At 36.8% G+C, this 26,906-nt stretch overlaps 2 protein-coding genes across 4 annotated transcripts; both read left to right on the top strand.

Moving 5' to 3' along the window:
• The first annotated feature begins 9,388 nt into the window (after positions 1-9,388).
• On the top strand, positions 9,389-18,913 carry LOC132600346 (uncharacterized). Its single transcript, XM_060313424.1, has 6 exons — positions 9,389-9,589; positions 10,526-11,492; positions 13,062-13,202; positions 13,992-14,748; positions 14,861-16,982; positions 18,407-18,913. Exons 2-6 carry the CDS (start codon positions 10,634-10,636, stop codon positions 18,434-18,436), a joined length of 3,909 nt encoding a protein of 1,302 aa, XP_060169407.1. The 5' UTR covers positions 9,389-9,589; positions 10,526-10,633; the 3' UTR covers positions 18,437-18,913.
• A 2,449-nt stretch (positions 18,914-21,362) lies between these two features.
• LOC132600353 (uncharacterized) lies at positions 21,363-26,785 on the top strand. Of its 3 annotated transcripts, none has more exons than XM_060313437.1 (7): positions 21,363-21,584; positions 22,454-24,044; positions 24,128-24,209; positions 24,340-24,406; positions 25,408-25,596; positions 25,682-25,742; positions 26,197-26,785. In XM_060313437.1, the coding sequence occupies exons 2-7, from the start codon at positions 22,496-22,498 to the stop codon at positions 26,403-26,405; spliced, it is 2,157 nt and encodes a 718-aa protein (XP_060169420.1). In that variant the 5' UTR covers positions 21,363-21,584; positions 22,454-22,495; the 3' UTR covers positions 26,406-26,785. The 3 variants fall into 3 exon arrangements, with proteins under 3 accessions (XP_060169420.1, XP_060169437.1, XP_060169429.1); XM_060313454.1 differs by having other exon boundaries at positions 21,364-21,584; positions 26,200-26,785; XM_060313446.1 differs by lacking the exon at positions 21,363-21,584 and adding an exon at positions 21,629-21,970.
• The last annotated feature ends 121 nt before the right edge of the window (positions 26,786-26,906 follow it).

Here is a 26,906-nt window from a genome sequence, read left to right on the forward strand (position 1 = left end):
AATACAATGTTTGTTTTGATTTTTATTTAAAATTTATTGTATTGTATTGTTAAAATTCCGTCGTTACGTAACAATGAAAAACCTCATTTTATGTAACAACCAATTTGGTGTTATCCCATTGTTATCTAATTTCTCTTTCCAATTATGTCCTTACTTAATATTCATAATTCTATTTTATCCTTTACCCTATTTTATTTAACTCCACCCAAATATCCATCCTACGGCTTCCTTCTTCTGCCTCAGTCAACTTCTTGTAAATCTGCTCTCTTTTTCATTTTTCAGCTTTCTCTCCTTTTTTATGAGAAAACTTTACTTATCTTTGTCTCCTTCAACAGGAAGGAACTGAGTTATTGGTCACACATTTTCTCCGAGTTGCTTCTACATCGAATTTATAAGGAACTTCTAACGAAAAAAGAACTTATTATTGCTTTTTATATTATAATCTGTTTTTATTAACTTTGTTAGAATTTGCTTGAATTTAATAGCTTAATATATTTACAAGGCATAGCTTGTGACAAATTAGCAGAAAGAAGTTGTCCTAAATTATTTTTATTAGTAATTTATTGATAAATTTAACATTCACAATAGCTTAGGGCATTTTAGTAAACTTACCGGTTAAGATACAACGCGATACAATCAAATCAAATAGTAAAAATGTTATTAAACAACTGCAAATGGTACAGTCTATCCAAACATTGTATCTACAAAATAGTACAGTACAATACAATATAATACAGTACAGCACAGTACAGTACATTATGAAACAATGATCCAAAAAGAGTGTTAATGGCAAACAAAATCTTCTAAATTCTTAAAAGTTAGCAATAGTACTGTTTAACCTTAAAATGGAGAACAATTAAATTTATGCGCGATGACAAAGATATGTGGCTAAATTCAATTCGAGATTAAATTGCGAGATAAGTCAATAAGTAAATAAAGATGCAGGTCTGACCAAATATTGATTATGTCCAGCCTCGGGTATAGAAACCGAGGTCGATACCCTCTGTTGAGAACTTACACGATGAATAATAAAGATGAATTTAGGAACCAATGGGAATGATTTCAAAGGATTCTTATTATTTTCTGATATGAACTCTTTCACTCTTTTTGTTGCAAGCCCCCTAAAATGGATGGGAACCTCCTCTTTATATAGTAGAGGAGTCCCAACCCTAGTATAATTCTAAATAAAGGAAAGAAATCTGGTGACAGCTGTTGCCGAGATCGACGCCGAAATATCCGATTGAGGGCGGATATTTCGGTCTTCTCATTATGGCAGTTAACCGCCCTTCCTTTATCGCCTCATCCCAGATCGAGCTCGATGCCTCGTTCCCGATGAGCCGGTCATATCGTGCCCGAGCATATATAACCATGACAACGGGAAACCGAGCATGTCCGTATCCTCGGTTTTACCCGTATACAAGTATTGTTTACTACTCACCTTGTGACATAATTGTCTCCTTGAGAAAATACTACCGGCAAAGTAAAATTAGTGACACTTTGCTCTCAATTGACAAACTAACCCCCCATGTTCGTGATTAAATATATACACTATATATTTTCTTAAAAATAATTTGCTTACTAGCTTAAGAAGATTGATTAATTTAAATTTGGATTAATTTAAATTTGATCATCAGAGCAGATTACGCATGTAAAATACCTAATTAATTGGAATATCTATGCAACTGTGAATGTCGTCAAAGTATGCGTGGATAAATACAGTAGCCACCCACTTTAACGTTTTTCAAATGCACAATCATCAGAATTTATGAAAAGGGAGGGCCTTGCCAAGCTCAAACAAGGAAACATATACTTTCACCTTATTTGTTGTGATAAGGGCACTCAAATAAAAGTAGGTGTTTCTCTGGACAATAGATTCAAGATTCATTTGATCATGACACCAAAAGAAGTTAAGCAAACACCTCATATAGATGAAAATGATAGAATCCGACTATATATATATATATATATATATATATATATATATATATATATATATATATATATATATATGCCCTACCTATAACCTAATTGGAAATTGACAGTTAATTGACAGTTAGGATAAGAATATTCCTAATGCATTCGTGTCTCTCTGTGTGTGTAAATATGTGTCCAAATATATGCCGTGAAGTTTATTACATTGCACGAAATGCCTTGTTATGCTTCAATATTCAAATGACCTAGCATTTTAGATGACAGGATAAAATTCTTATTCCTAGTTATATGTTGTAAAGCAATCCATGGAAATTCATTAGCGGTGCTTTATGATTTCAGATAATCCATACACGATGAGTTAATTTTTGAGATTAAGTTAGGTTTAAGATTTATTTTCTTAATATGATATTAAAGTCAGATATATTCATAGTTTGGTATTTACCCAATTGATATGTGACCTCATCTCATGTTATTCACGCTTTTCAATCAAAGTGTGAGTGGTGTTAGACTTTTCTCCTGCATGTCGGTTGAAGGGATCGTCATTTCATATGTGAGCTAGTTTTTGGTGTTGAGTTAGATCAGAGGTCCAAATTTTAATAAAATGATCTCTAAAATGTTAAATGCATTTAAGTTTATCTCCAATGTTATTGAAAAGAACTTTGAAATTGATTACTCGATATATATGCTTGTGGAAGGTAGTAGGTGACCTCTGAAATTAGTTGAAATGCGCACAAATTTGAAATTGATTCTATGAAGGTACTTGTGTCGAATTGAATGGCACGAGTCGTGTCAGATGAGATAATTAAACGCAAAAGCAGCAATTTTAAGATTTGATATTATTGCTTTGAACTCATAAATGTCCAGAAGTCTCATTTGGAGTTAGACTTGACAACCATAACCCACAGTTACTATTAGCTTAACGCGCTTAAAGTTCTCAAACTGGAGTTATTTATTTTACTCTGTTTTGTACTCATGTTAAAGTAATTCAAGTGGATCATCTGATGACCTTTTAAACTTGAAGCACCAAGCTGGAGTGGATATACAATATATCCTAAAGTAATAGTGTAATACCCTGAAAAGTAATGTCTCAACAGAAAAAACATGTTTGGGAGGAAGTTGTTTAAGTTAAATACATTGTTAGTATAAGAAAATTTTATATTATCATATTACCTTTATCTATTGTAGTAGGTAACGTGTCTTACTTTTAATATTACAAATTGCATATATTAAAGAGACTTACCTATAGATTTCTTTGAAGTGAACTAATAATATATAATTGTTATATTGACAATGTACAGAACCCAAAACTCCCACTTTGTGGGATTTGACCTGTATATTGTTGTAGTTGTTGTTTGTATATAACCCAAATCCCAGAATAAATAGGCGATGTGTTAATTTTGGAGTATGTTATGTTTTAAAACGTTCAATTTTGCTAGACATCATTTAAAAAAAAAAAAAATAGAAAACCTTTGGACTACTCTTAACTTGTTTAGTTTTGAGTTTCTGGATTTAGCTTCCTTGCTGTTTTAGGCCGGACAAGGTCCAATTATCAGCCTACACAAGGCTACGATTTGGGGTGTTAAATAAGTGGGTTGGGCTGAGATTGAATCCTTAAAGGAAAATTTACCTACCATAGCTAACTCTAAGAGTTATTTATGGACAATAACTATCTTTTAATTTAATTACTTTTCATAGCTATAACAAATTTTTAATTTATCCACCATAGCTCTATCAAATACATAAAGTCATTCCATTGTATTAATCTTTTCCGTCAACCCCTCTCTCTTCTTCCTCAGCCAGTCACTGTCATCGGCATCAACTACTCCATCTCCCTACTCCTTTTGGTTCTTCACCGTCACAGTCACAGAAGAGAGAGATGGACAGAGACAGCAAAAATCGAAGGAGAAAAAGCGAGCAGTAGCAGCGGAGAATAACAAAAAAGGTGTTTGTTTTGTCCAACAAGAGCACTCCATTTGTAAGGTAGTTGCTATGTATAGAAAGTAGAAACTACTCTAGAACATAGAGGCAACCATGGAGAATTAATATTAATAGAATAATGGAGATCTTAGACTAAAGGAAATTTCTTCACTTTTAGCCTTACAGCTAGGGCTGCATATCGGGTGGTTCGGTTCGGGTTTGAAAATTATTGGTTAAATATATCGGTTTGTAGACATGTTAAACCGTTAAAGAACCATTAAGATATCGGTTAATGGGTTATTGGTTAATCGGTTTTTGATCGTTATCGGTTTAATCGTGAAGATATCACACGAAATTTTTTCAAGAACAAAGAACCCATCTTCAAAGCAGAATCAGAAATGAATTAACGAGATGCAAAATGAATAAAGTAGCTACAAAAGAAAGTTCCTGTAGCAGTTAGCCATAAATGGAATTTGAAACTGGAAGCTGGCTAGCATCTCCAAGACGTTAAAAACTTGAAACTTTTTCTTCATATTTACATGAATCCTAGTTCCCAGACCACTGCTGACAACTTTCCAATTTGACAATGTTGTCTTTTTTATGCTTCTTCATCCGAGTCCTCAACAACTCTTATCATTTTTGCTTACCCGTTGCATCAGTGGCACGCAAGTTATTTCCACAAGCATTTGGTACTTGATGCTTGGTAAAGTTTGTTTCACACCTTTGGAAGCAATTAGAAGCTTTGACATTCAGGCTAAGTTCTTGTAAAACCTTGCAGCTAACTTCACCAGTGAGAAATAAATTGACTTAGGATTTACTAAGTAATTATATATGGAAGGGTAATAATGGAATGAATTCACTGGGCTGGACTCCACAAATTATATATGAAAGGTTATATATGGAAGGGTATAATTGTAATTAAATAAACGGTTATCGGGTTATCGGTTCACCCGTTAACAAAAGTGGTGAACCCGAGACCCGAATCGATACCCCAATAACTATAGAACACCACCCGATACCCGAACCATTAACCCACTAACCCGAACTATTAACCCAATAACCCAATTATCGGTTCGAGTTATTGGTTTAACCGTTAACATGCACAGCCCTATTTACATCAGATCGAGATATTCTCTCGGACCCGAGAAAAATATTATCACCGTGGTCATCTTCTTCTCCTTTTTTGTATTTCAGTTCTAGATGTGAGTGTATTCGAATAATCAAATACCTCCGAATATAGTATATTTTTTAAAAGAATTTGAATGTATACATCTTTTTTAGTGTAAATACAGTGGTATTTTTGTAGTTCGCTTGTATTTTTTTGAATAGAGCGTATTTTTTTGTATTCACTTGTATTTATGTATTTCATCGGAGATCCGACCAGTGTTATTGTATTTTTATTTTTTAAATACAATATATTTTGTATTTTCGCCAGAATTATGATCAGATTTGATTGTATTCTTCATTTTCGTCATTTTTTTAGTGTAAATACATTCAAATACAGTCGAATACATTCAACTGATGCGATGTCAGGTGGCGACTTTACTGATCTGAACTCAAATACATTTAAATATAGTCAAAACAAAAGGATTAACAGTATATAAATACAATGAAATACACAACTCCTTCGTGTATTTAAAGGATTTACTCCACTCTGTTTTTATGATACATGTATTTCCCTGTATTTAAAACACGGAAATACAACCGAAATTCCTTTGTGTATTTAAAGAATTTACTCCACTCTGTTTTTATGATACATGTATTTCGCTGTATTTAAAAATACGAAAATACAGTCGGAACCACATAAAAGACAACTACAGTTTGTAAATTGCGAACTTATAGCTATATATTGTTAGGAGCTTATAAAAGGTAGCTGCTTTTAAATTAAAATTGATTGAGTTAATTAATGAGGTTGGCCCAAAAGTTATTTGGGCTGAAATGGGGCTAAAAATAAATTGGGTCATGACCCGCCTAACTTGAGCCAGTTTTATTGAAGGCTCAAAAATATTTTCGAGGAAAATATTTTCTGTGAACATTTTTCTGTGGAAAATATTTTCGAGAAAACATTTTTCATGAAAAAAAATTCCTTCATATCAAACACACAATGTATAAGATTCATGGTATAAGAAAAATGAATATAGAGAAAAAAATAAAGTATATCTCAAGCAATAAATTCTAATTAAAGTAAATCTTATTTTGAGCGGATTGTCGTTCTTTTGGGATGGTCTTTAATTTTTGCCCCTCAAATTGCTGGTCTTTAATTTTTGTCCTTCGCTTAAAATACCCCGAGGTTCTGAGTTCGAATTGGGCTAGTAATAGTATCAAGCCAAGTTGAAGATCACTTTAATTTTTTATTTTTTTTTGCGTGGATTGGCCTTCATTTAGGGTGGTCTTTAATTTTTGCCCTTCAAATTTGTGGTCTTTAAGTTTTGTCCTTCGCCCAATACCCCAAGGTTGTAGGTTCGAACTCCAACTCAATTAAAAAAAAAATCGCAAGGCAGAATTTTGCAAATTTGTCCATACAAATTCTGCCTTAAGGCCTAAATTTTGCCTTGCATGACTAGATTTGCAAGGTAGAACTAAATTCTGCTTTGCGAAATTCTGCCTTGTGATTTTTTTTTATTGAGTTGGGGTTTGAAATCATAACTTCGAGGTATTAGGCGAAGGGAAAAACTTAAACCATCAATTTGAAGGACAAAAATTAAAGACCACCCCAAATGAAGCCCAATCCGCGCAAAAACAAGGATTTCCACAACAATTTTTTTGCGTGGAGTGTCCTTCTTTTGGGCTGGTCTTTATATTTTGCTCCTCATTTATGTCTTCTTTAAATTTTGCCCTTGCCGCCTGTTTAATGAAAGTTTTTTGACAAAATTACCCTTACCCCATTAAAATCCTTTTTATTTCGTCATTTGCCATTTTCTTTTCTTTTTTTGCTTCTTCTTTCCTCTTCTGTTTTGTGTTTGTCTCATCTGTTCTAAAACTTAGGTACGAATTTGGATCTTTTGCTCGTTTCAAACTTTCAATATTTGTTTTTATGTTAAATTGTTATTTGTTGAATTGATATCCTTGTCTTCATCGTTTTTTATATTTAATTGATCCTTTTTTATTTAAAATTATAGTGTTTTGTTATAGTGTCTGTATGATTTTTGGAACTTTAGTTTCATTCCCCATGTATATATTTTGGTTTTTTGAATGTCGTATTATGAATGTCGTAATATGTTTTAGTTTATTTTGATATGCGTTTTGGTTTTCTCTTTGTTGAATCGTTGAAGTTTTGCCTGTGAACAACTGTTTTATGTTGTTGCTGCTGTTTTTATTTAATAATCTGGTTTTTGTGAAGAATGTGTTTGTCTGAGGCAACATATGTCGGGTCCGGCAGAGTTCTTGGTTTTTGAAACTGAAGTTATGCCGGTTCCGGCATAAAGTTATGCTTGTTCCGGCATAACTTCATGAATTAAGTTAATTTATGTATGCTTGGTTTTTTGGTGTTGTCTTGTTAATAATTTTGGTTTTTATGCAATCTTATGTGTTTTTAGTGTTTTGTTAATAATGTTTTGTTTTGGTTATGAAAAATGAAAGTTTGCCTCTCACAGCATACTTTGTAATTTTGTAAACTGAAGTTATGCCGGTTCCGGCATAAAGTTATGCATGTTCCGGCATAACTTCATGAATTAAGTTAATTTATGTGTGCTTGGTTTTTTGGTGTTTTCTTGTTAATTATTTTGGTTTTTATGCAATCTTATGTGTTTTTGGTGTTGTTTTGTTAATAATGTTTTTGTTTTGCTTATGAAAATGAAAGTTGCCTCTAACAGCATACTTTATTCTTTTGTAAAGTGAACTTTTGCCTCCTCCGACATACTTTTCTAGTTTTTAACACTTGCGTAAATTTTTGTTTTGCTCATGAAAATAAAAGTTTGCCACTAACAGCATACTTTATTCTTTTGTAAAGTGAACTTCTGCATCCTCCGGCATACTTTTCTAGTTCTTAACACTTGCGTAAATTTTTGTTTTGCTCATGAAAATAAAAGTTTGACTCTAGCGGCATACGTTGTTCTTTTGTAACGTGAACTTCTGCCCCCTCCAGCAGACTTGTCTAATTCTTAACACTTGTGTACTTTTTTATTTTGCTTATGAAAATGAAAGTTGCCTCTAACAGCATAATTTGTTCTTTTGTAAAGTGAACTTCTGCCTCCTCCGGCAGACTTGTCTAATTCTTAACACTTGTGTACTTTTTTATTTTGCTTATGAAAATGAAAGTTGCCTCTAACAGCATACTTTGTTCTTTTGTAAAGTAAACTTCTGCCTCCTCCGGCATACTTTTCTAGTTCTTAACACTTGCGTAAATTTTTGTTTTGCTCATGAAAATAAAAGTTGACTCTAACAGCATACTTTGTTCTTTTGTAAAGTAAACTTCTGCCTCCTCCGGCATACTTTTCTAGTTCTTAACACTTGCATACTTGATGTTTTGCTTATGAAAATGAAAGTTTGACTCTAGCGGCATACTTTGTTCTTTTGCAAGGTGAACTTCTGCCTCCTCCGGCATACTTGTTCAGAACTTTGCCTGATTATTTTTTGTCAACTGAAGTTACTATAATTTCAAGTCTAAGTCATTGAGCATTGTATACTAATCAAATGGAACGTATAACCTAATCAAAATCAGAACAAAGCAATAAATTTGATCAATTCTATGTTGTTGAGTAAAATTATGATTCGCAATGTTGAATCTCAACTGAATATCAGTTGTTTAGTTCATAGAAGATGATTTGTTGTTATTTTCAAATATTAACAAATCTAAATTTAATAAAGCATCAAATTGAGTTGAATTACGTTCAATTGAAACGCTATATATTATGTATTTATCTTTTTCGATGTTGTAGCAGCAAAATCAATGGATATTTCTCCGGTGAAATGTTGGAACGATTGAAAGGTTTGTTATTGGAATGATGGATAGGTTTAATTGGATGTTTGGGGTTCGTTACAGACTTTCAGGTTTTTATATGTGATGGGTAGGGGTAGTAACGTCTTTTCTTATTATTTTTTAGCTTAGAAGGACAAATAATAAAGACCACGCATTACGGGGGCAAAAATTAAAGACCAACGCATTTGAAGGGCATTCGCGCGAATTGCCCTTTCCACAATTCTGGCCTCTCGGGCCAGTCCTTTTAGCTCATATTCCTAGCCAAACCAAGGGCCCGTTTGGATAAATATTGAACAAATTATTCCACGAATTGTCCTTCATACGGATTAATTTTACACAAATTATGAAATATTATGATATATCAAAACTATATACCAACTATGCCGGCCAAGTTTTAATTCATTGCCGCGCTAAAAGTGTTGAAAGACAAAAATTAAAGACCACAAATTTGAAGGGTAAAATTGGACCAACCCAAATAGGGCGAATAACCCGGTATCGAACTTTCACGAAACTCGTTTAAGCGCAAGCCCATCACCCGACTGCTTTTCCATGACCGTTAACTTTGCCGAATTGCGGTAAAAAAAAATTGTTAGTCCTCCGTTTTCTATTTTGTTTTTTATTTTGTTTTTGTGTTTAACTGTACTCTCTCTCTCTCTCTCTCTAACTGTGTGTATATGTGTGTGTGTTTTTCTCTCTCTAGGGTTTTAATTTAAGCCATAAGAGGACTTCAAAGTTGTCGAATGCTTAACTGGCTGGATTTCAATTCAGATCTTCAAAATCAGTTTAATTTCACATCTTCGAGACCTGCTATTTCGTTATTTGGTATGCATTTTAATTGTATTCTGCGTATTTTTTTTTTTTTTTACTGTTGTACTTTTATTTCTGGACATTTCGTTACTGTCACTTGAAAATACTTAAGAATTTAAAAGCTGAGCGTATTTTTCCGTTCCCTTTCTCTCTCTATGCTTATAAATTTGGGATTAAGATGCTTTTGGTTGATTGATTATTTGGTTTAAGTAAAACTTTTTGTTTGTAAGTTTGAAATCACCGATTTTTTGTGTTTCAAAGTATCCTTAACTGGAAGTGTGAAGTGTCTTGGTGCTTAGGACAGCTTTGGAGTAAAAAATTGAGGAATAGATAGTTTCTTTAGTCAAGTTGATGATTTAAGTGTGTAATTTTTTTGAGGTTTCATGTTGATGATTTTTTTTGGTTGTGTTGGGGGTGGTGGGGTTGGTCCCTAGGGTCTTCCTGGTTAGGGATTAAGTTAAAATTTATCCTGTTATTTGGTTAAAGATTTCATTTTTATTGAGTATCATTTAGCATGTCTGCCTGGGTGGTTCTGTAAAATATGAAAGTTGTCAACTTTGTGGGCATTCATGCATTCCTTATTTCTACGTCACTGGAAGTGTATTAGCAGTATAGATAGTGGTGATAGGCTTTGCCGCAGAAAAAAAGAAAAAAAAAAGGCATGAGTATGTGATGACCTAGATAAAATTCACTCACTCTCATAAACTGGAGGAGGGAAGTATCACTTTGAAGTCGAATTCTTTAAATTTGGTCAGGTAATATCAATGCTGAGATTAGTTTATTACCTTTTCAGTTTTTGCATTGACTTCTTTTTTCTTCTCTTTCCCTTGTTTCTTTTACTTCATTTCTGTATTTGTCTGCAAGGTCAAAGAAAGTTGTGTTTTCCCTTCTTCCATGAATTATATCTATGGAATCTTTGGATTGTTACAATGTTGCATTTTGTGTTTGAAGGGGCTGCTGTGGATGAGTTAATTTGGTGATCAGCACGTGGGAACTCTTGGACTGGGTGGGATCGTGCACTCCAGATTTCTTAATTCTATTGGTAGCTAGCTGTTTGAGATGTATGGTCAGGGTAACTATGGAACTCAGATTGGTCAAAATGCTAATACTTCTAGGCCTCAATTGCAGCAGTGGCCTCCTCCCCCTCCACCTATGATGCCACATGGTCATCCACCAGGACCACCCCAAGTTGGTCAGCATGGCCCTCCTGCATATCAGCATGCCCATCCTGGTGTACGTCACCCTTGTCCACCTTTTCCAGTTTCAACAAGTGGCAGTGATTCTAGTCTATTTTATCCACTGCCCCCTCCTCCTCCTCCATCTGCCCAGCAGCATTCACAGTGGAATCCCAGTATGCATCATGTTCCACCTGCAATAGCTCCGGGTGCTCCTAGAGTTCTTCCACCACCTCCACCACTGGGTCAAATGCCTTATAGAGGTGCAATTCATCAGCCATCACCAGACAGTATGCAATTGTTTCATCATAATCTTCCTCCGCCACCGCCACTACCACCTAATTTGCAGAACCCTGGTTTTTCCACACCTTCCGGATTTGACCCCTCCACGCATTCGAGAAACAATGATTCCCATGTACAACCTGCAGTACCTGGCCCTCCTCAGCCACCTTTGCCGCCTTCACCTCCTGGGGATCCACCTCTTCCACCATCTTCACCACCTCTCATATCTTCCACTACAAATGCTAATGGTGCTAAAGATGAGGGGGCGTTTGAGCACGACGGAGGAATTGTTTACAGAGAAGGTTTACCAGTAAGTAAGAATTTGGCCTCAGGTCTTCCATCTTCTCCTCCTAAGCCTATATCACTAGCATTTCCAGGAGAAGGCTCATCAATTCAACTTATTAATTCAATAAACTCAGCTCCGTCTCATTCAGCTGCTGATTCTGATATGGAGATGGAAGGTTAGTGGAATATATTCTGTTTGTATGCTCCACGTGTCTATTCTCTATTTCTTATTGCTATTTTATGCTACTTCTATCCCAAAGTGGCGGAAATGAGAATGCTGTGAGGGATGTGTGGGCACACTAGGAGCGATAGGATTAGGAATGAAGTCATCCGAGACAAGGTTGGAGTAGCCTCAGTGGAAGACAAGATGCGGGAAGCGAGGATGAGATGGTTTGGGCATGTGATGCGGAGAGATGCAAATGTCCCAGTGCGGAGGTGCGAGAGGCTGGCTAGCGACGGTTTCAGAAGAGGTAGAGGTAGGCCGAAGAAGTATTGGGGAGAGGTGATTAGACAGGACATGGCGCATTTCCTGCTTACCGAGGACATGACCTTAGATAGGAGGGTATGGAGGACTCATATTAGGGTAGAAGGCTAGTAGGTAGTCGCGTTTATCTTTCTTGCAAGTAGTTATATTGCTCTATAGTTTCTTGTCTCTTGATTTCTGCGAGTATCTGTTGGTTTATAATGACTTATTTACTTTCATTGTTTTCATTTTCATAATTGCTTTGATTTGTTTGCCCGTATCTAACCTTTCATATGCCTTTTCTTGAGCCGAGGGTCTTCCGGAAACAGGTAGGGGTAAGGTCTGTGTACACTCTATTCTCCCCAGACCCCACGTTGTGGGATTCACTGGGTATGTTGTTGTTGTTGTCGTCTATCCCAATATATGGGCGTAGCTTGACCCAGTATTAAAATCACGAGAATATAACAAATGTGAGTCGCTTAGTATTTGTTGAGGGAAACGTGACCACATGCTGTCTTTGCCTATTGAAGAATAGAAATTGAATAGTTCCTATTAAAACTTTCTAAGTGTATAGCGTCGGGAGAGACCAAACGAACTAGCGTCGGGAGAGACCAAACTGACTAACTTATTGGAAAAGAGCGCATTTTATAGCAAGGATTCTAGCATATGTTTCCTTTGGAAAGTGATCTTTGGTTCTACATGTTATTGGAACTCTTCATTTGGGTAAGGTTTCCTTCAGTCTTATTTTCTTTTGTGCTAGTCTAGATCCCTGAACTACGAGGACCTTTGCTCATATTTGAAAGACAGATAGTGGACGCGATACGCTGCAATGGGTCAGATGCAGGGAGAACCAATCAATTGCCATTAGTTGCCTCTAATTTATCTCTCATGCCTAGTATAACAGAGGAAAAGTAAGAACTCGGAAGTTTAAGAGGACTCCTTACTAGAGTGCCACGTGCAGCAGCTGAAGGAGTCCTTACTGTGATTCTGATGTGTATTTAGAAAAAGAAGAGAAGCGAGATTCTTGCTATCTCAGTTAAAAGAATGTGAGGTGATTGAACTACACTTTTGGAGTTGTTGATTGCTGGATCAAGTTATTTATCAAGTTCTATTTTGCACTTGCCACTTTAATATATGCTTGTTCCCTTTACAACCCGTTCCATTGAATCCTTCGCGTTTCTGTATTACCTGGAAGCTTCATTTTTCCTGATTGACGAGTGTAAAAGTTTATAGTCTATGGTTGGAACTCTGAAGCTATTTTGCTTCTCTGTTGGACTATCAGACGATATCACCCAGCTAGATGAAGATCAACAGATGCACTCCTTTGGGGATGAGAAGCAGTTACAGGATAGCTTAACTGAAGATATACTACATCAAAATTCATCGTACTGTGGGTCCTTGGAGCCAGAGGAACAAAGACAAGGTGCAAACTGTTTATGTAAATAGAGGAATTAAACTGAGAATTCTGTGCAAGTGAGTTGTGTTAAAATAGCTGAATGCATATCTTGTAGCTTTGTGTTTAATTCTTTTTTAATTCACAGCATTCATCATGAGTACACAATAGAATGTCTATAGTTTAAAATTTGTTAGGACTCTACCACAGATGTGAATCGCCTTCAGCTGATATGAGATAAAGACAGCCCTGGAACATTTAATTGCTTAAAATAATTATGCTAATGCAAAGTAGTATGTTGTCTCTAGCTTTGTTTTGGTGTTCTTATGAAGTCCCTATTAGTATAGTGGATTGGATCTCTTTTGTTGAGAACCATATTTTGGTGTAGGTTCTTTTCTTTTGGTATATGTCTTGTACATGGAATTTCCACACTTGTCAATAAAATTATTTACCTTATCAAAAAAATATAATAATTATGCTAGTTGCTTTATTTTTTTGTTTTGCTTCTGACGACATTTTGATTTGATAGCTGGTTGAGGTTTCAGTAGGGTGAAGTCTAGCTTAAAGATAGTTTAATCGTAAGGAATCATCTTAACAGTGAATTGAAATGAAACTGAATGGAGCGTAATGGATACATGGATCCATATATCCAACCCATCTAACTTGGGTTGAGGGTACTTTTTGATTGATTGGCTTATAAGGTTCTTAGCTTTTGGCTTTGATATTTTAACTTTGTCCAAAAATATAAAAGAGATTTTGACTTCGATGCAAAGTTGCCTCCTTTGTGTTTGTATCCTCTTACATCTTCAGTCTCTGCAGATTCTCCATACCGTGCTCCTTCAAGTCCTCCGGCACCATCTTCTGAGGCCAATGGTTTAAACAGGGATAATGAACCCTTCCTGGATGATCAGGTGCAGATATCATCTTCCCTAGAGAAAGGTTTGAGCCATCCTAGTGCATCACCCACTGATAAGGAGGTTGATCTTGAGAATGTTGACAGTCAGCTCATGGAAGCTGCCAGTCCTTTCAGGCTGATTCAAGGCTATGCCTCGGACGACAGTTTAGACAATGCTAGTGAGAATTGTCTTGGAGATCTTGGCTGTTTGACGGTTCCTCCGCCTAGTGAAGTTGCTACTATAACTGCCAGGACTGATACTGGGAAATCACCCTTATCTTCAGTTAAACCTTCAAATTCTGTTGCCAGAGATGATAAAGAATCTTTTGCTGCTGTAAAATTTGAGGATTCCACTGATCATAGTAATGGGAATCGATTATCTTTGAAGAGTGATACTGCTCCTGGAGGACCTCATGGAGAAAATGTTTTGGGTGTTGATGATAATGACAGTTTTGATTTGGTTAGGAAAGATGCTAAGGATAAATCTCCTACACGGAAGGTTGATGAGTATGGGAGATTGGTTAGGGAGGGGGTTAGTGACAGTGATTCTGATGATTCACCAAGGTATAAGCGGAGACATGGAAAAAGAGGAAGAAGCCGGAGCAGAAGCCGCTCTCCATATGATAGGAGGAGGAGGAAGAGTCCACGGAAGAGAAAGGACAGGCGGGATCGATCTCGGAGGTACTCATTTTGATTTACTTTTGCTATGTTTCTGGCCAATATCTCTTCTGTTGATTTGATTTCTACTGTAGTTGTGGATGATCTTAAAATTGTCAATGCTTAAACTTTACAGCATCTCTCCAAAAAGACGCAGAAGTAGAAGCAAGTCGCCTTCTAGGCATGGGCTATCTTTTGGTGGCGACAAAATGAGAAGGGACAGAGACTATCCTCCCCAATGCTTTGACTTCCTTCGAGGCAAGTGTTACCGTGGAGCATCGTGTCGATATTTCCATGCTGAGCTTGATAAGAGTGGTAGATCAGGATCACACAGGAGCAAACATCAGCACCGAGATCTTCCACCTATGTCAAAGGATTCTGATATGCACGATTCAAGGGATTCTCATACACATGGAAATATTGGGAATAATCATGATAGATCCAAAAACCAGGATATTCCTGATATGGAAACTAAAGATATGAAAGAAACTGAGCCTACTTCTCAGCTTTATGGAAAAGAGAATCAAATGGAACTTGCTGACAGTCCAGTAATTGTTGCTGAAGTGGAGAAGCTTCCTGGTGATGCTGCTGGGGGCGGGCCCTCCTCAGTTGGAAATATGGGGATTAATCAGTCTGAAGATCATGTCTCTGATCAGATGCTCTTAAATGCAGATGAGAAACTCAAAGAGGAATGTGATTCATCTATTTTGGAGTTATCATCTGTCCAAACATCATTCATGGTCCCACCAGTCCAGTTTCCTCAATTTGTGTCTGCTAAGGACTCGTGCCCATCAGATGTACTCCAAACAACACCCTTATCTGCTTCCTTTCCTTCACTTCCACAGGCTTCAAGTACTGCATTTGCTCAGCAGATGCCCAGAGATCATTACTTGCCCCCATCTTTTAATTCTGCATATATCGGAAGTGCTCCTCCATATCAAGCTCCATTTCCTCATCAACCGTCTCCATTCGCTGTACCTCTGAGTTCCTCTTGGAATTCTCTTCCACCACGTCCAGCACTGTCACAGGCACCACACACTCAATTTGTGAACGACTCCTCTGGAAATGCAGCTGGTGGACAACATAGTGTTCCTCAAGTACATTTTCAACCAAATATATTAGTTTCAAGGAATGACTTCTATGCAAGCTCATCGCCAAATATTCCTCAAATTGGTGAACATCATGCCTATGTGCGGACTCAACCTGTCTACTCTAGGGGATCACCGACTAGACCACCAGCTTTCCTCGGTGAATCTACGGCTCTTGGTGAACTTCCTGGTCCATCTTCTAATATTTACCCTTACATGCAACAGCCACATGCTGGTCGTCAGACCGATGGTATTTCTCGACATCTTGCTGAGCCTGGAGTTAGTTCCTCTGCTTCAAGGTACGCATCTGATTTGTTAGAACAGAATCAAACTCCTCGGTTGCCTGATTACGGTGGATCCAGATTTTCAACTCATTTCAACCCTTATGCATCTACATTTGACCAGCCACTAACTACGAAATTCGGTTCGGATCCTTTAATACATGGAAGAGATACACTACCTAGTAATAAATATGGTGCATTTAGTTTGAGCAATATGCCAACAGATGGCCATCCTGCAGAAAGTCTTGGTTCACGAAATATTACCCCACCATCTGCCAGTGCAGCCGAAAGAATGTTTCCCCAGCCTGGTGGTAACCAGTATGATCCACTCTATGACAGCATAGAGCCATCTACTAACTCACTTAAGAAGTCTGATCCTGGTCAAAAGCGTGAAGTAACTGATGACTCTGGCGTTATGTTAAGGCTCAGTGGATCCAATGAGCCACTAGATGTGGAAGTAAACAAGAGGCAGAAAGGAGATGGAGCTATCGCATTTACCGCATCGGCAGAAAATGATGAATTTGGCGAGACAGCTGAGGCAGAGGTGGGTGCTGTTGAGAATGGAAGTCCAAATGATTCAAGTGATGAGGAAGATCTTCCTACAGGAGAGATAGAGATGGAACAGTTGAAGGCATCTGGGGAGAAAAAGAAAAGTAAAGATTCCAGATCTATGAGGCTTTTCAAGATTTCAGTTGCTAATTTTGTGAAGGAGCTGTTAAAACCATCATGGCGCCAAGGTAATATGAGCAAGGAGGTTTTCAAGACAATAGTCAAGAAAACTGTTGACAAGGTCTCCGGAGCTATGAAAAGCCACCAAATACCCAAGTCTAAGGCAAAAATCGACCATTACATTGACTCATCACAAAGGAAATTAACTAAATTAGTGATGGTATGGCCTCTTCTTGTCTATACCGTTTCTTGAATCTCCTTTTATGTGATCTACTGTGATGTTTTTTTAATTGTTAGATCTACTGGTGATGTTTTAGTTTTTGTCAAGGGATTTAATCAAGTTTACATCTAGTAAAACATTTTTAGCTTAATTAAACTAGTGATAGTAAGCTGCCTGATCCAACCAAGTTTATACGGGTTGGGTTATGATTTGTTGATTGGCTTGACCCAATGAGTTGATTCCGAAATGACCCATCAAAAAATTGAGTCAAAATGGGCAACATAGTGTAACCCACGAGTCAAAATACAACCCTAACCAAAACATACATAATCAAATTTAGAGACTGGAGTAATGTACATTTGAAGAACTTAAGCTAATAACTTTTTAAAAAATACTCCAGCTTTTGCATTCTTACTAAGAAGTGTTAAAAAAGGATGGAATGTTAGCAGACTTTGTGTGGGTTGGGTCATGACCTGATTATTGGGTTGACCCGCTTTGAACCAACCCGCCCATTTGCCGCCTTCTGGTATATCCTTGTCTATACTCTTTTACAAAAACCCTCTTATGTGATCTACTGGTGGGGTTTAGTTTTTGCTTATTAGGATTGAATCAAATTTACAGCTACTGAATTTTTAGCTTGTCTATAATTAATGTGGATTATTGAGTTTACGCTAAAGTGATTGTGCTGGGCATACTTCGCAATATCCGTAAGTAGGTGAGTCGGGGTTGTTGGGAATGATTAACTAGTAGTAAAACATCCTAAAGCAAAACAGGGGCAAACCATTAGAACAAATGTAATCCTTGTCTAAAAACTCAAATCAGCATACTTCTCCAAAGCCACTCCTCTGACCAAACCGTGGTTCTTTTGCTTCCTCCTTTGGGTAACACCTACTTGCAGTGGTTGCATGTTTGTTTCTCAGTTTTCTGATACCTAAAGTAGATAACTTGCTGTTGCCTTAGCTTATATAGCAGTCTACCTGTGTTTCTAAGGGATAACTCTTTAAATGCTGGAGGGGTCAGAGAGATGAGTTAGCTGTATGGTAAGCTGTTTAAGTATGGCAATTGAATCATCCATCGATTTCATTTTCGTTAGTTGCAGTTCTTTTTATAGTTAAGTGTCACTGTATTGTTCAACATTCATCGAGGGACTACATGATATCCCTGTTACCTTTGAATGGATTCTGAGGTCCCATAGTAAAGAGTTGAATATGCGGTAAAATCCTAGGTAGGCAGATTAACTCAGCTGTGGCCTTGTTTGTCTTGAGACTTATAATCTTTTGACATCTCCAACTTTGTTCACCCCATGTTCTGAAGTTCACAGTTCTCATCATCTAGAGATTTGATGTAACCTTGGTTGTGTAGGATGCTTTGATTAAAAGACATTGCAAATTCATTACCATGTAACTAACAGTTCTATTTTCCAGGGCTATGTTGATAAGTACGTCAAGGCATAACTGTCGATTCGTTGGCTGTCGCAGTTATTTTGCTGTGTATTGTCACTGCGGATAGCCACTGTGACTGCCTACAACTGCTTATACTTTGAAACAAAGTCTTTCCTGACAAGCAGTGACTATTGCTTTGCTGCTTATTTGGATAAAAGCTTATATGCACAACTGCCCCAAAACATTGATGCCTGAAAATATTTCCTTGAATGAGTGACATAGTATTTGGGACAACTCTTTGGTGGGAATAGGATGAAGTGCTGTGATCTGTACAGCCAACATATGCAATCCAGCACCAAAGTGTTGGAGGCCTGTGAGAGCGTACTCTCTCTGCAGATGAATTATGAGACAGCAGCAGCACATTGAGAAGGGCTTGTATGTAATAAGTTTTGGTTCAGCTTAGTTTCTTCTTAATAGGTGTATTGTTTAATGGGTGTTGTGTATATGAATATTGTAATAGCAAGCCTGTTCTAATTTTTTTCTGCGTTATTGGTGTTCCCAGAATAATGGCCTTTCAACTTGCATTAGTGAAAAACGAGGAAAGCATATACTTCAGATAAAGCTGCTACTTAAACAAGTACCGTACAATTAATGAAGAGGAAATAACTCTGCATTAAAGAATAATCAGAAGAATTAGGGTAACTAAAGCTCAAGGTACAAGTCGCTGAAATAGCTAAGCAGATGAACAGAAGTTGAGGTTCTTGAATAATTGATTATGTTGAAGATCATGAAACTTCATTTGCAACTTTTTGACATCTTTTGTTCAACACCACAAATCAAGTTTTTGCATACACGATGCTTGGCTCCTGTAACAACATCGCAGTGTCATCTCAAGTGGGGTCAGCGAGGGTAGGATATACCCACACCTTATCTCTATGTTGTGGGCTAGAGACACTTAAGACTCCTATAAAACTTCAATATCTTCTGAAATTTTTTCTTGCTGATTAAAACTATGTGATTAAATAATGAGCATTGATTTCTAACAATCTATAGAAGCTTCTACATGACATGAACTTTCAAATCACAAGTTTAAAGCAAATGGGCGAAGGATTAAAAATGTTAATTTAATTTATTTTATAACTTGAGAAGGTTTAATTCAAGCAGAGCCAAAATTAGAAGCGAGTAAGCTTGTACACTTACCTATGATGGTTTATGTAAAGTTTGATCTAGTTTCGGCATTATATGAACTCTGAAGCAAACAAGATTAAAGTTTCATGGAATGCACAGTCGATGAAAAAACGTACACTTCACACACCTTGTACGTCTAGGTTGTCTAACTTTTACGTCCCAAGAACACGTTTGGGATGCTTTACAGCTTGGATTGTCATAAATTTCATTATAAATTACCAAACATATTGCTTTTCTATCATCAAGAATTCATTTATCTAAGATATATTTATGCAAAAATGTTATAATGCTAAGTTTGGTATGGCCAAATTTTCTAGATTTTGCGCTTTTGGATTTCATCTGATACGTGCTCCTATTTTTTTTCAATTTTTATACCTATTTAAAATTGTACTCCTACCATCCACTTTTACTTGTCTTGTATTGATTTGACACGACCTTTAAGAGGCATAAATAGAATGACAATTTTATTATATCACCTCTAATTATTACTCCCTCCATTTCATAATAAGTGGTGTTTTTAGCTTATTCACATCCCTTAGGAAATTGCTCAGTCCTAGAAAATCAGAAGTGTTTTTACTAACTTATCCCTAATCAAATTTTACCTCTTTCCTAGAAAATCTACTTAATGATTCTTGATTATATAAATAAGGACAATTTTGGAAGAATAAGATCAATTTTTTCTTGAAATTCTAAAGCACTATTTATTTTGAAATAAAATAAAAAGCTTAAAACACCATTTATTTAGAAACGGAGGGAATACTAAGTCATTTAATGATTGAAATCAATCAAATATACTCTAAAAATTGTGAACATATTAACAATTTATTAAAGTTTCCAATTCAATAATTAATAGTAAGGAAAACTATCTCTTGGTTTTCTAAACAGTAAAAGTGAACATCAATTTTTAGTATACAAGCCGCCAAGTAAAAGTGGAAGGGAAAGTACTCTTTATGATTTCTAAACCTACAAAAAAGGGAAATATTTGGACAAAGTGGATAAGATCAGAGGCGGATCCAGGATTTGAAGGTTCCGGGTGCCACACCATCCAAATAGGATAAACGGGTCGGTTTGTTGGATTTTGGGTTACGGTTCAGGTTATTTATCTTTTTCGATTTATTTAATAGTGTTCTCTTCTAGATATTTTGAGATTAAAGAAATCTAAGCAGTCTAAAAAAATTGTAGGAACAGGATGCCTTATTCTCTAAAACTTAGAGAGAAACAGATTTTCCACGTTAAAATCCTTACCTGTATAAACCATCTAATATCGTTACTTCAATATCTTCATCCTCCAATGTCTTTGTGTGTTGTTGCAGATACAAAGTTGAGAAAGAATCAAGAATTGTAGCTTTAACTCAATCATCTTCACTTAGCGCAAACATCGGTGAAAGATCACAATATCCTTTAAATTTTATCATAATATTATTTATCCTTATTACTTAATATTTATGTGATATTTTAAAATTTAGTACTCATTGATATGGGATATGCACGCAACGTGTATATCAAGAGATTAATAATTGAGAAAGAGGGAGGAAAAAAAGGTCAAGAATTAATTAAAGCAAGTAAAGAAGAATTGAAGAAAAAAATAAAAAATGAAAAATGAAAAAGGATACAGCTGATGCGTGTAATTAGCAGCAAGCAAAAGAGCAAGCCAAAAAATATGTGCTAGATGAGATTCGAACTCAGGTCAATTGTGTGGTATGGCATGCCCTTCACCAGTGGCACCATTCCCTCCTTTGTTAGTATGGGTGGCAAGATCAATATATATTGAATTTTGTATACATATGCACATACATATACGAATTTCTACCGAAGTGTCCGGGTGGCGTGGCACCCCCAGCCCTCCACATAGATCCGCCCCTGGATAAGATTGATGGGAATTTAGAAGGATCCGAATCCCCAAATGATTCAAATCCTTGGATCGGGTATCCAAGAAAGTCCATCTTATGAATCTCTGGTTTGTTACTCAAAATATCAAACCCATTTTTCACTTCTCTCTAAAATAAAGCTCATCATCAACACATTCAACTAGGTATCTTTCATATGCTTCAAATATATTTAAAAAGAATGCCCTGTTTCATTTTTTTTTTCTGATACGTTTAGTATTCGATTAATCCATTTTTGAGTTTTCTAGGTTAAATCTACATAGGCATTGCCTCATTTTTGGAATGTGATGTATTATCCATTTGTATTCATTCATCTGTTTGTAGGAATGTGACTGCTAGAAACTGAATATGGTTGCAATATCTATAACCAGCTAACAGAGCTTACTCTGTTTTGGGGGTTGACCAACTTGTTTGTGCCTGTCAATATATTGCTCTTTTCCTTTTTTTTTTTTTTGATAACCGTGGTGTTAGGGACGGCTTGCACGCACCTCGACTAATTCCACGGGATACCGCCACCTCTCACCAGTAACAGGTACCACGTAACTCTATCCACCCAGGCTAGGACAGATGGGAAGAAATGTAGGTGATTTTTTGTCTCTGAACCTGAGGCCTCATGGTTCTTAACCCACTTCATTGACCACTAGGCCACACCCTTGGTTTGCTTTTTCCCCCTTTTTCGGGAATGTAAACAGTTGTTAAGTATTAAGGACGATTATGAGGGTAATTAGGGACCAAAATGTTTGTGATTGTGAAAGTGTGTAAGTGAATACATTGCTGTTTTCCGAGGTGTAGTTTTTTTTTCAAGTTATATCTTTCTGCTTATTTGTGATTACCTGTTTCTGCCACTAAGTTGGTTTTAATGACTACGGTAGCCACACTCTAGATGGCCATGGAAATTATGTGGAAAAGTTTCTACTCGTTTCATGCTTCCGCTTTTATTAGGAAAATGCACTATTATGACTCTTCAGTTATAGCCTGATATTTTTCACTTAAATTTGGTTTTGTATCATCACAGGACCTGCCTGATAAGTGTTAATGTTGTTTCACCATTTATCGAATGAAAAAGATGCATAGCAGTAGGATTGTTGTCCAGGCATTGCCCGCGCCTGGGGCTCCCGACTATTGGGATACTGAGAAGAGTAAGAAGAGTGGTACTAAACTGAGAAAGCTGAACAACAACGCTTCTTTTAGCAGAGGAAAGTATAACAAAGATGTTGATGACTTCATTCCTCGGCAGTCAGAAAGAATAAGAAACAAGCAAAATAGGAGGATCAATGCTTTGTGTTTAGGAGCTCCAGCGAGGATCATGAATCAAGAAAATAATTCACATATACGTTCTTCTGACAATATGAAATCAAGTACACAAGTAAGAAGTTGCATTCAGGACTTGAGTGCATGGAAGGTAAAGAAGAAAAGAAGCATTCTGAACAGCAAGTCCAATTCCTTGGAAAATAATGTAATTACTTGTGAACTGGAAAATGCTGCTTCTGTAGATGACGGTAAAACTTCAGAGATGGGATTTAACACATGCTATGAAGGAGACCTGGTGATCGGCAGTAGTGAGATAAGGGCATGTCCGCCTAAGAATACGTGTGATGGGGTAGAAGAAACTAGTAGGAAGAATCCCTCTAAGTCTAGTGGTACTGATCGTGATCTTGAAACTTGTAGTGATAGGTGCAGTGACATTTCTAAGGGTCACATTTTTGTTACTTCAGAATCAAAATCTGTCTCTGAAGTTGAAAACCGGAACGAGGCAGTTCCTAATGTAGACAATAGTATGACTTCTGAAAGTGGTGTCAACAATGCTGCAATTGAGATGAGGGGTCTACGAATATACCCAAGACTGGAAGTGCTGATAACTTATTCCAGGAAGAGGAGAAAGAATTCTAGTGCTCCTGCAAGCAGTTTACCATTTATCACGACGAATGCTACCTCCTCTTTCCCAATTACGGAAAACAAAACAACCACCAGCTCAGATCGCTACCAAGTGTCTATATCGTACTCCAATAATTTGCCTGAAGAAGTCACTGCCGGAGGTGGTACCTTGTTGATGGGTGTGCAACAAATGTTATTAGAGAAGGCAGCAGGTGACAGTTCATGCAGTGAAACATGGAATAAAAAGGAAATAATTCAGGATGATAATCAGAAAGGGAACATCAACAGTTCAGTGGCTTCCATCAAGGACGAGTCTCCAATAAACTCCAAGACAGAAAGTTCTGAGCAGGAGAAGAGAAATGAGACAGACGCTGTCGTGAATATGTCATATGATATTGAATTCGCTAAAGAGAGTTCGCGTTATGCAATGCCATGTGATCTTAGGGCCTCCAGTGACACTCATTGTATTATCACAACCAATGAACCCTTGAATGGGGAAAGACAATCAGCAACTGAAGATAGTCCTTCTCAGTCAAGAGCGAGTGGTTTTGTAGCTGAGAAGAGCCAAATCACAAATGTGGGTATCATCCCTCCCTTGGGGAGAGCGCTTAATGCACATTCCAGTAAAAAGCTTCTTGTACTTGATGTGAATGGATTACTTGCTGATATTGTTCCACTTCGATACGTCCCATATAGTTTGGAGGCGAGTATCGTTGTATCAGGGAAAGCAGGTGGAGTTGGACAAACTTTGTATTTCACTTTTCGTTTTTACTTTTCCTCCTAGTTGCTAACTGGGTTTTTTCTGCTGTACCAGTTTTCAAAAGGCCTTTCCATGACGATTTTCTGCAATTCTGCTTCGAGAGATTCCATGTAGGTGTATGGTCATCAAGGATCAAGTACTCTTCAAACTTTGTTTCCTCACCATAGTGACTTTATTAATATAACTAGATATGAAACTATTCGGTAGTTTAGATATGGACTCATATGATTTTATGTGGCCCATGTATGTTGTTGAAAATTTTTCAGGAGAAATATGGAATTGGTTCTTGATTTTCTGTTGGGAGATGCCAAGCAAAAGTTGCTGTTTTGTTGGGTAAGACTTTCTTGCTTCTCAGATACTTTTTTTTGACCTGGTGCTAGTTGTATCTCTAGGTGTTTGAAGCAAAGGACAAAAAGAAAGTCTTGTGATGCTTGGACTTTAATATCAGTTGAAAAAGGCAGCAATGAATGTGCGTGGTGACAGTTAGTTATATTTCTGATCTGTTGGCATGGATTAATAATGCATGGTTTTATAAATCCGGAGATCATTGGGCACCTAGGAAATAGCTGCTTGGAATTAGAATCAGATCCAAGTTGAGAAAACATGAATTATGTTATATTGGTCCTGTTGGTCTAAGAACACATAGTGTATCTCTTATCTCAAATATTATATGAGGATTCCAAATCCATTTATTCTTCATCATTTGACTGTATAAGGAAGGATATTCAGTCGTGCTTAAACTCAGAGACATCCATAGATAGTGGTTTGAAAAGTTAATCTATATGATTATGAGGCTCGATAGTTGCACTGCTTTGTCATTCTTCTGATGCATGGATTTATAATTCATAAGTCAATTCGAGTCTCAATCTTTTCCTGCTCATTTCCAGATTCAATAATGAACTGCTCTAGGATGCTAAATTGTCGGGGTAGATTTAGAATCACTCTATACGATGTTTTCTCTGTGCAAATTAACATTATATTCAATTATTTAATTTACTTTTCAGGCTTGATGTGCCTGTTTTTTCAAGTCGTCCTTTCGGGGTTCACGTTATACAACATTGGTCACCCTTCCCTTTATATGTCTGATTAAGTTCTGGGTGTGATGTGGACCTTCCAATATCTGAGAAAAGATAAACAGCTAACTCTTTCGTTCAATCGTTTAGTTTCCTTTTGTGAGAGTATAAATGATGTATTTGATAAGAGTTGCTAATTTCCAACCTGCTTCTTTTTAATTAGCCTACTTTTTTCCCCTTTGTATTATTTTAGTTTCTTATTTGCCTCTTACAGTTGTCCATCTGAAAGTAGTATAAACAAACTTGAAACTACTTATGCAGGATCAGTCCCACTGCACTGATACAGGTTTCCCTGTTGTCGGGAAAAGGAGGAGCAAGCCTATTATCTTGAAGAAGCTAAAAAAGTTGTGGGATAATTATGAACCGGATCTTCCGTGGGAGAGAGGTGAATTTGATGAGTCGAACACTCTTCTATTGGACGACTCTCCTCACAAAGCATTGTGTAATCCAGTGAGTTTAATCCTTTCCTCTTCCTGGCAAAGTTACTGCATGACAAAAATTCATTGAGTTTCAACTTGTATTTTCTGATTTTCAGCCAAACACAGCAATATTTCCAAATTCATACCACTACATGGATGAGAAAGATGACTCGTTAGGTGAGTTTTCTCCCACTATGTGTGTGTGCGCGCGCTTTCCCTTGTAAAACCATCACAAGTACAGTGTTAGGTAAGCCAGGCATGTCCATTGTGAACTTTGTTTCTTGGACTTCTTCATTGAGAGACTGGTAATGGTTTGGACATCACAAGTATCCATGTATGGTTTTGGATGAATCATGCATATTGATGCTGAACTCTTTTTTGTGCTTTCCTTTGTACAAGCCTTTTAAGTTGTTGATAATTCCTCGCTTTACAGTTCCAGGAATTCATACTTCCAGTTTATGTTTAATTAAAGCGATTTTACTTTATATGACCGCTTTAACGACTGTCATTCCTATCATGTATGGTGTAGGGATTTTGGTCTGTCATCGACATTTACCCTCTGTTTATGCATGATATAAAGAGTAGTTGTCCAATTCATACTGTTTATGAAATTCATTTTGTTTATCCATAGCAGGGCCTGGTGGTGATTTGCGTGTTTATCTTGAAGGATTATCCATGGCAGAAAATGTTCAAAAGTATGTGGAGAGTAATCCATTTGGTCAACGACCTATCACTGAAAAGAACGCGTCTTGGCGTTACTATCGTAAGGTTATTGCAGCCGATGTCTATTTACAAGAAAGCCGTGCTAACAAATTCTCTACTTATAAATGTCGACACTGATGGAAGCCTTGATTTCTGCAACGGGTGTCTTTATGTATTATATTTGGCTCAATAGCTTTTGGATGCAGGCAACCGCATAGAACATTTGGTTTTGCTTTGTAGCCAGCACATCTAAAAACAGATTTTGCATATATACTTACCTTATCCCTGACCCAAACATGTCTAGTTATTTCTGCCCCAGCTATAAACTATTTGGGGAGCAAGTTGTAAATCTTAGGGCTAAGTTTTGTTTTTGTTGTATACTAGTACTAATCCCTGAGATTAGAACATGCACTTTTGTTGTATACTTATATTAGTCCTTGTGACCATGCATTTCTGTTGTAAGCTTTTTACTAGTCCTTGTGACCATGCAGAGTGCAGACGGATATGTTTCTCTTGGATGCAACAATGGGTAACAGAAATATTCTTATTCTTACTGATATTTGTACGAGAATTTGTTTTTGCTCTAATACTAGTAGCTTCTTTACGCATCCATAAAGTCCAACGCAATTCACTGGTATC

The sequence above is a fragment of the Lycium barbarum genome, chromosome 1, assembly GCF_019175385.1.
Source record: "Lycium barbarum isolate Lr01 chromosome 1, ASM1917538v2, whole genome shotgun sequence".
Lineage (NCBI taxonomy): Eukaryota > Viridiplantae > Streptophyta > Magnoliopsida > Solanales > Solanaceae > Lycium > Lycium barbarum.

Coding starts and splice junctions, on each gene's coding strand:
- LOC132600346 (XM_060313424.1), top strand. CDS start 10,634: ATGTATGGTCAGGGTAACTATGGAACTCAGATTGGTCAAAATGCTAAT. Junction 13,203..13,991: donor GCCAGAGGAACAAAGACAAG/GTGCAAACTGTT, acceptor CAGTCTCTGCAG/ATTCTCCATACCGTGCTCCT. Junction 14,749..14,860: donor AGGCGGGATCGATCTCGGAG/GTACTCATTTTG, acceptor TAAACTTTACAG/CATCTCTCCAAAAAGACGCA.
- LOC132600353 (XM_060313437.1), top strand. CDS start 22,496: ATGAAAAAGATGCATAGCAGTAGGATTGTTGTCCAGGCATTGCCCGCG. Junction 24,045..24,127: donor CGTTGTATCAGGGAAAGCAG/GTGGAGTTGGAC, acceptor CTGCTGTACCAG/TTTTCAAAAGGCCTTTCCAT. Junction 24,407..25,407: donor AAAAGTTGCTGTTTTGTTGG/GTAAGACTTTCT, acceptor CTACTTATGCAG/GATCAGTCCCACTGCACTGA.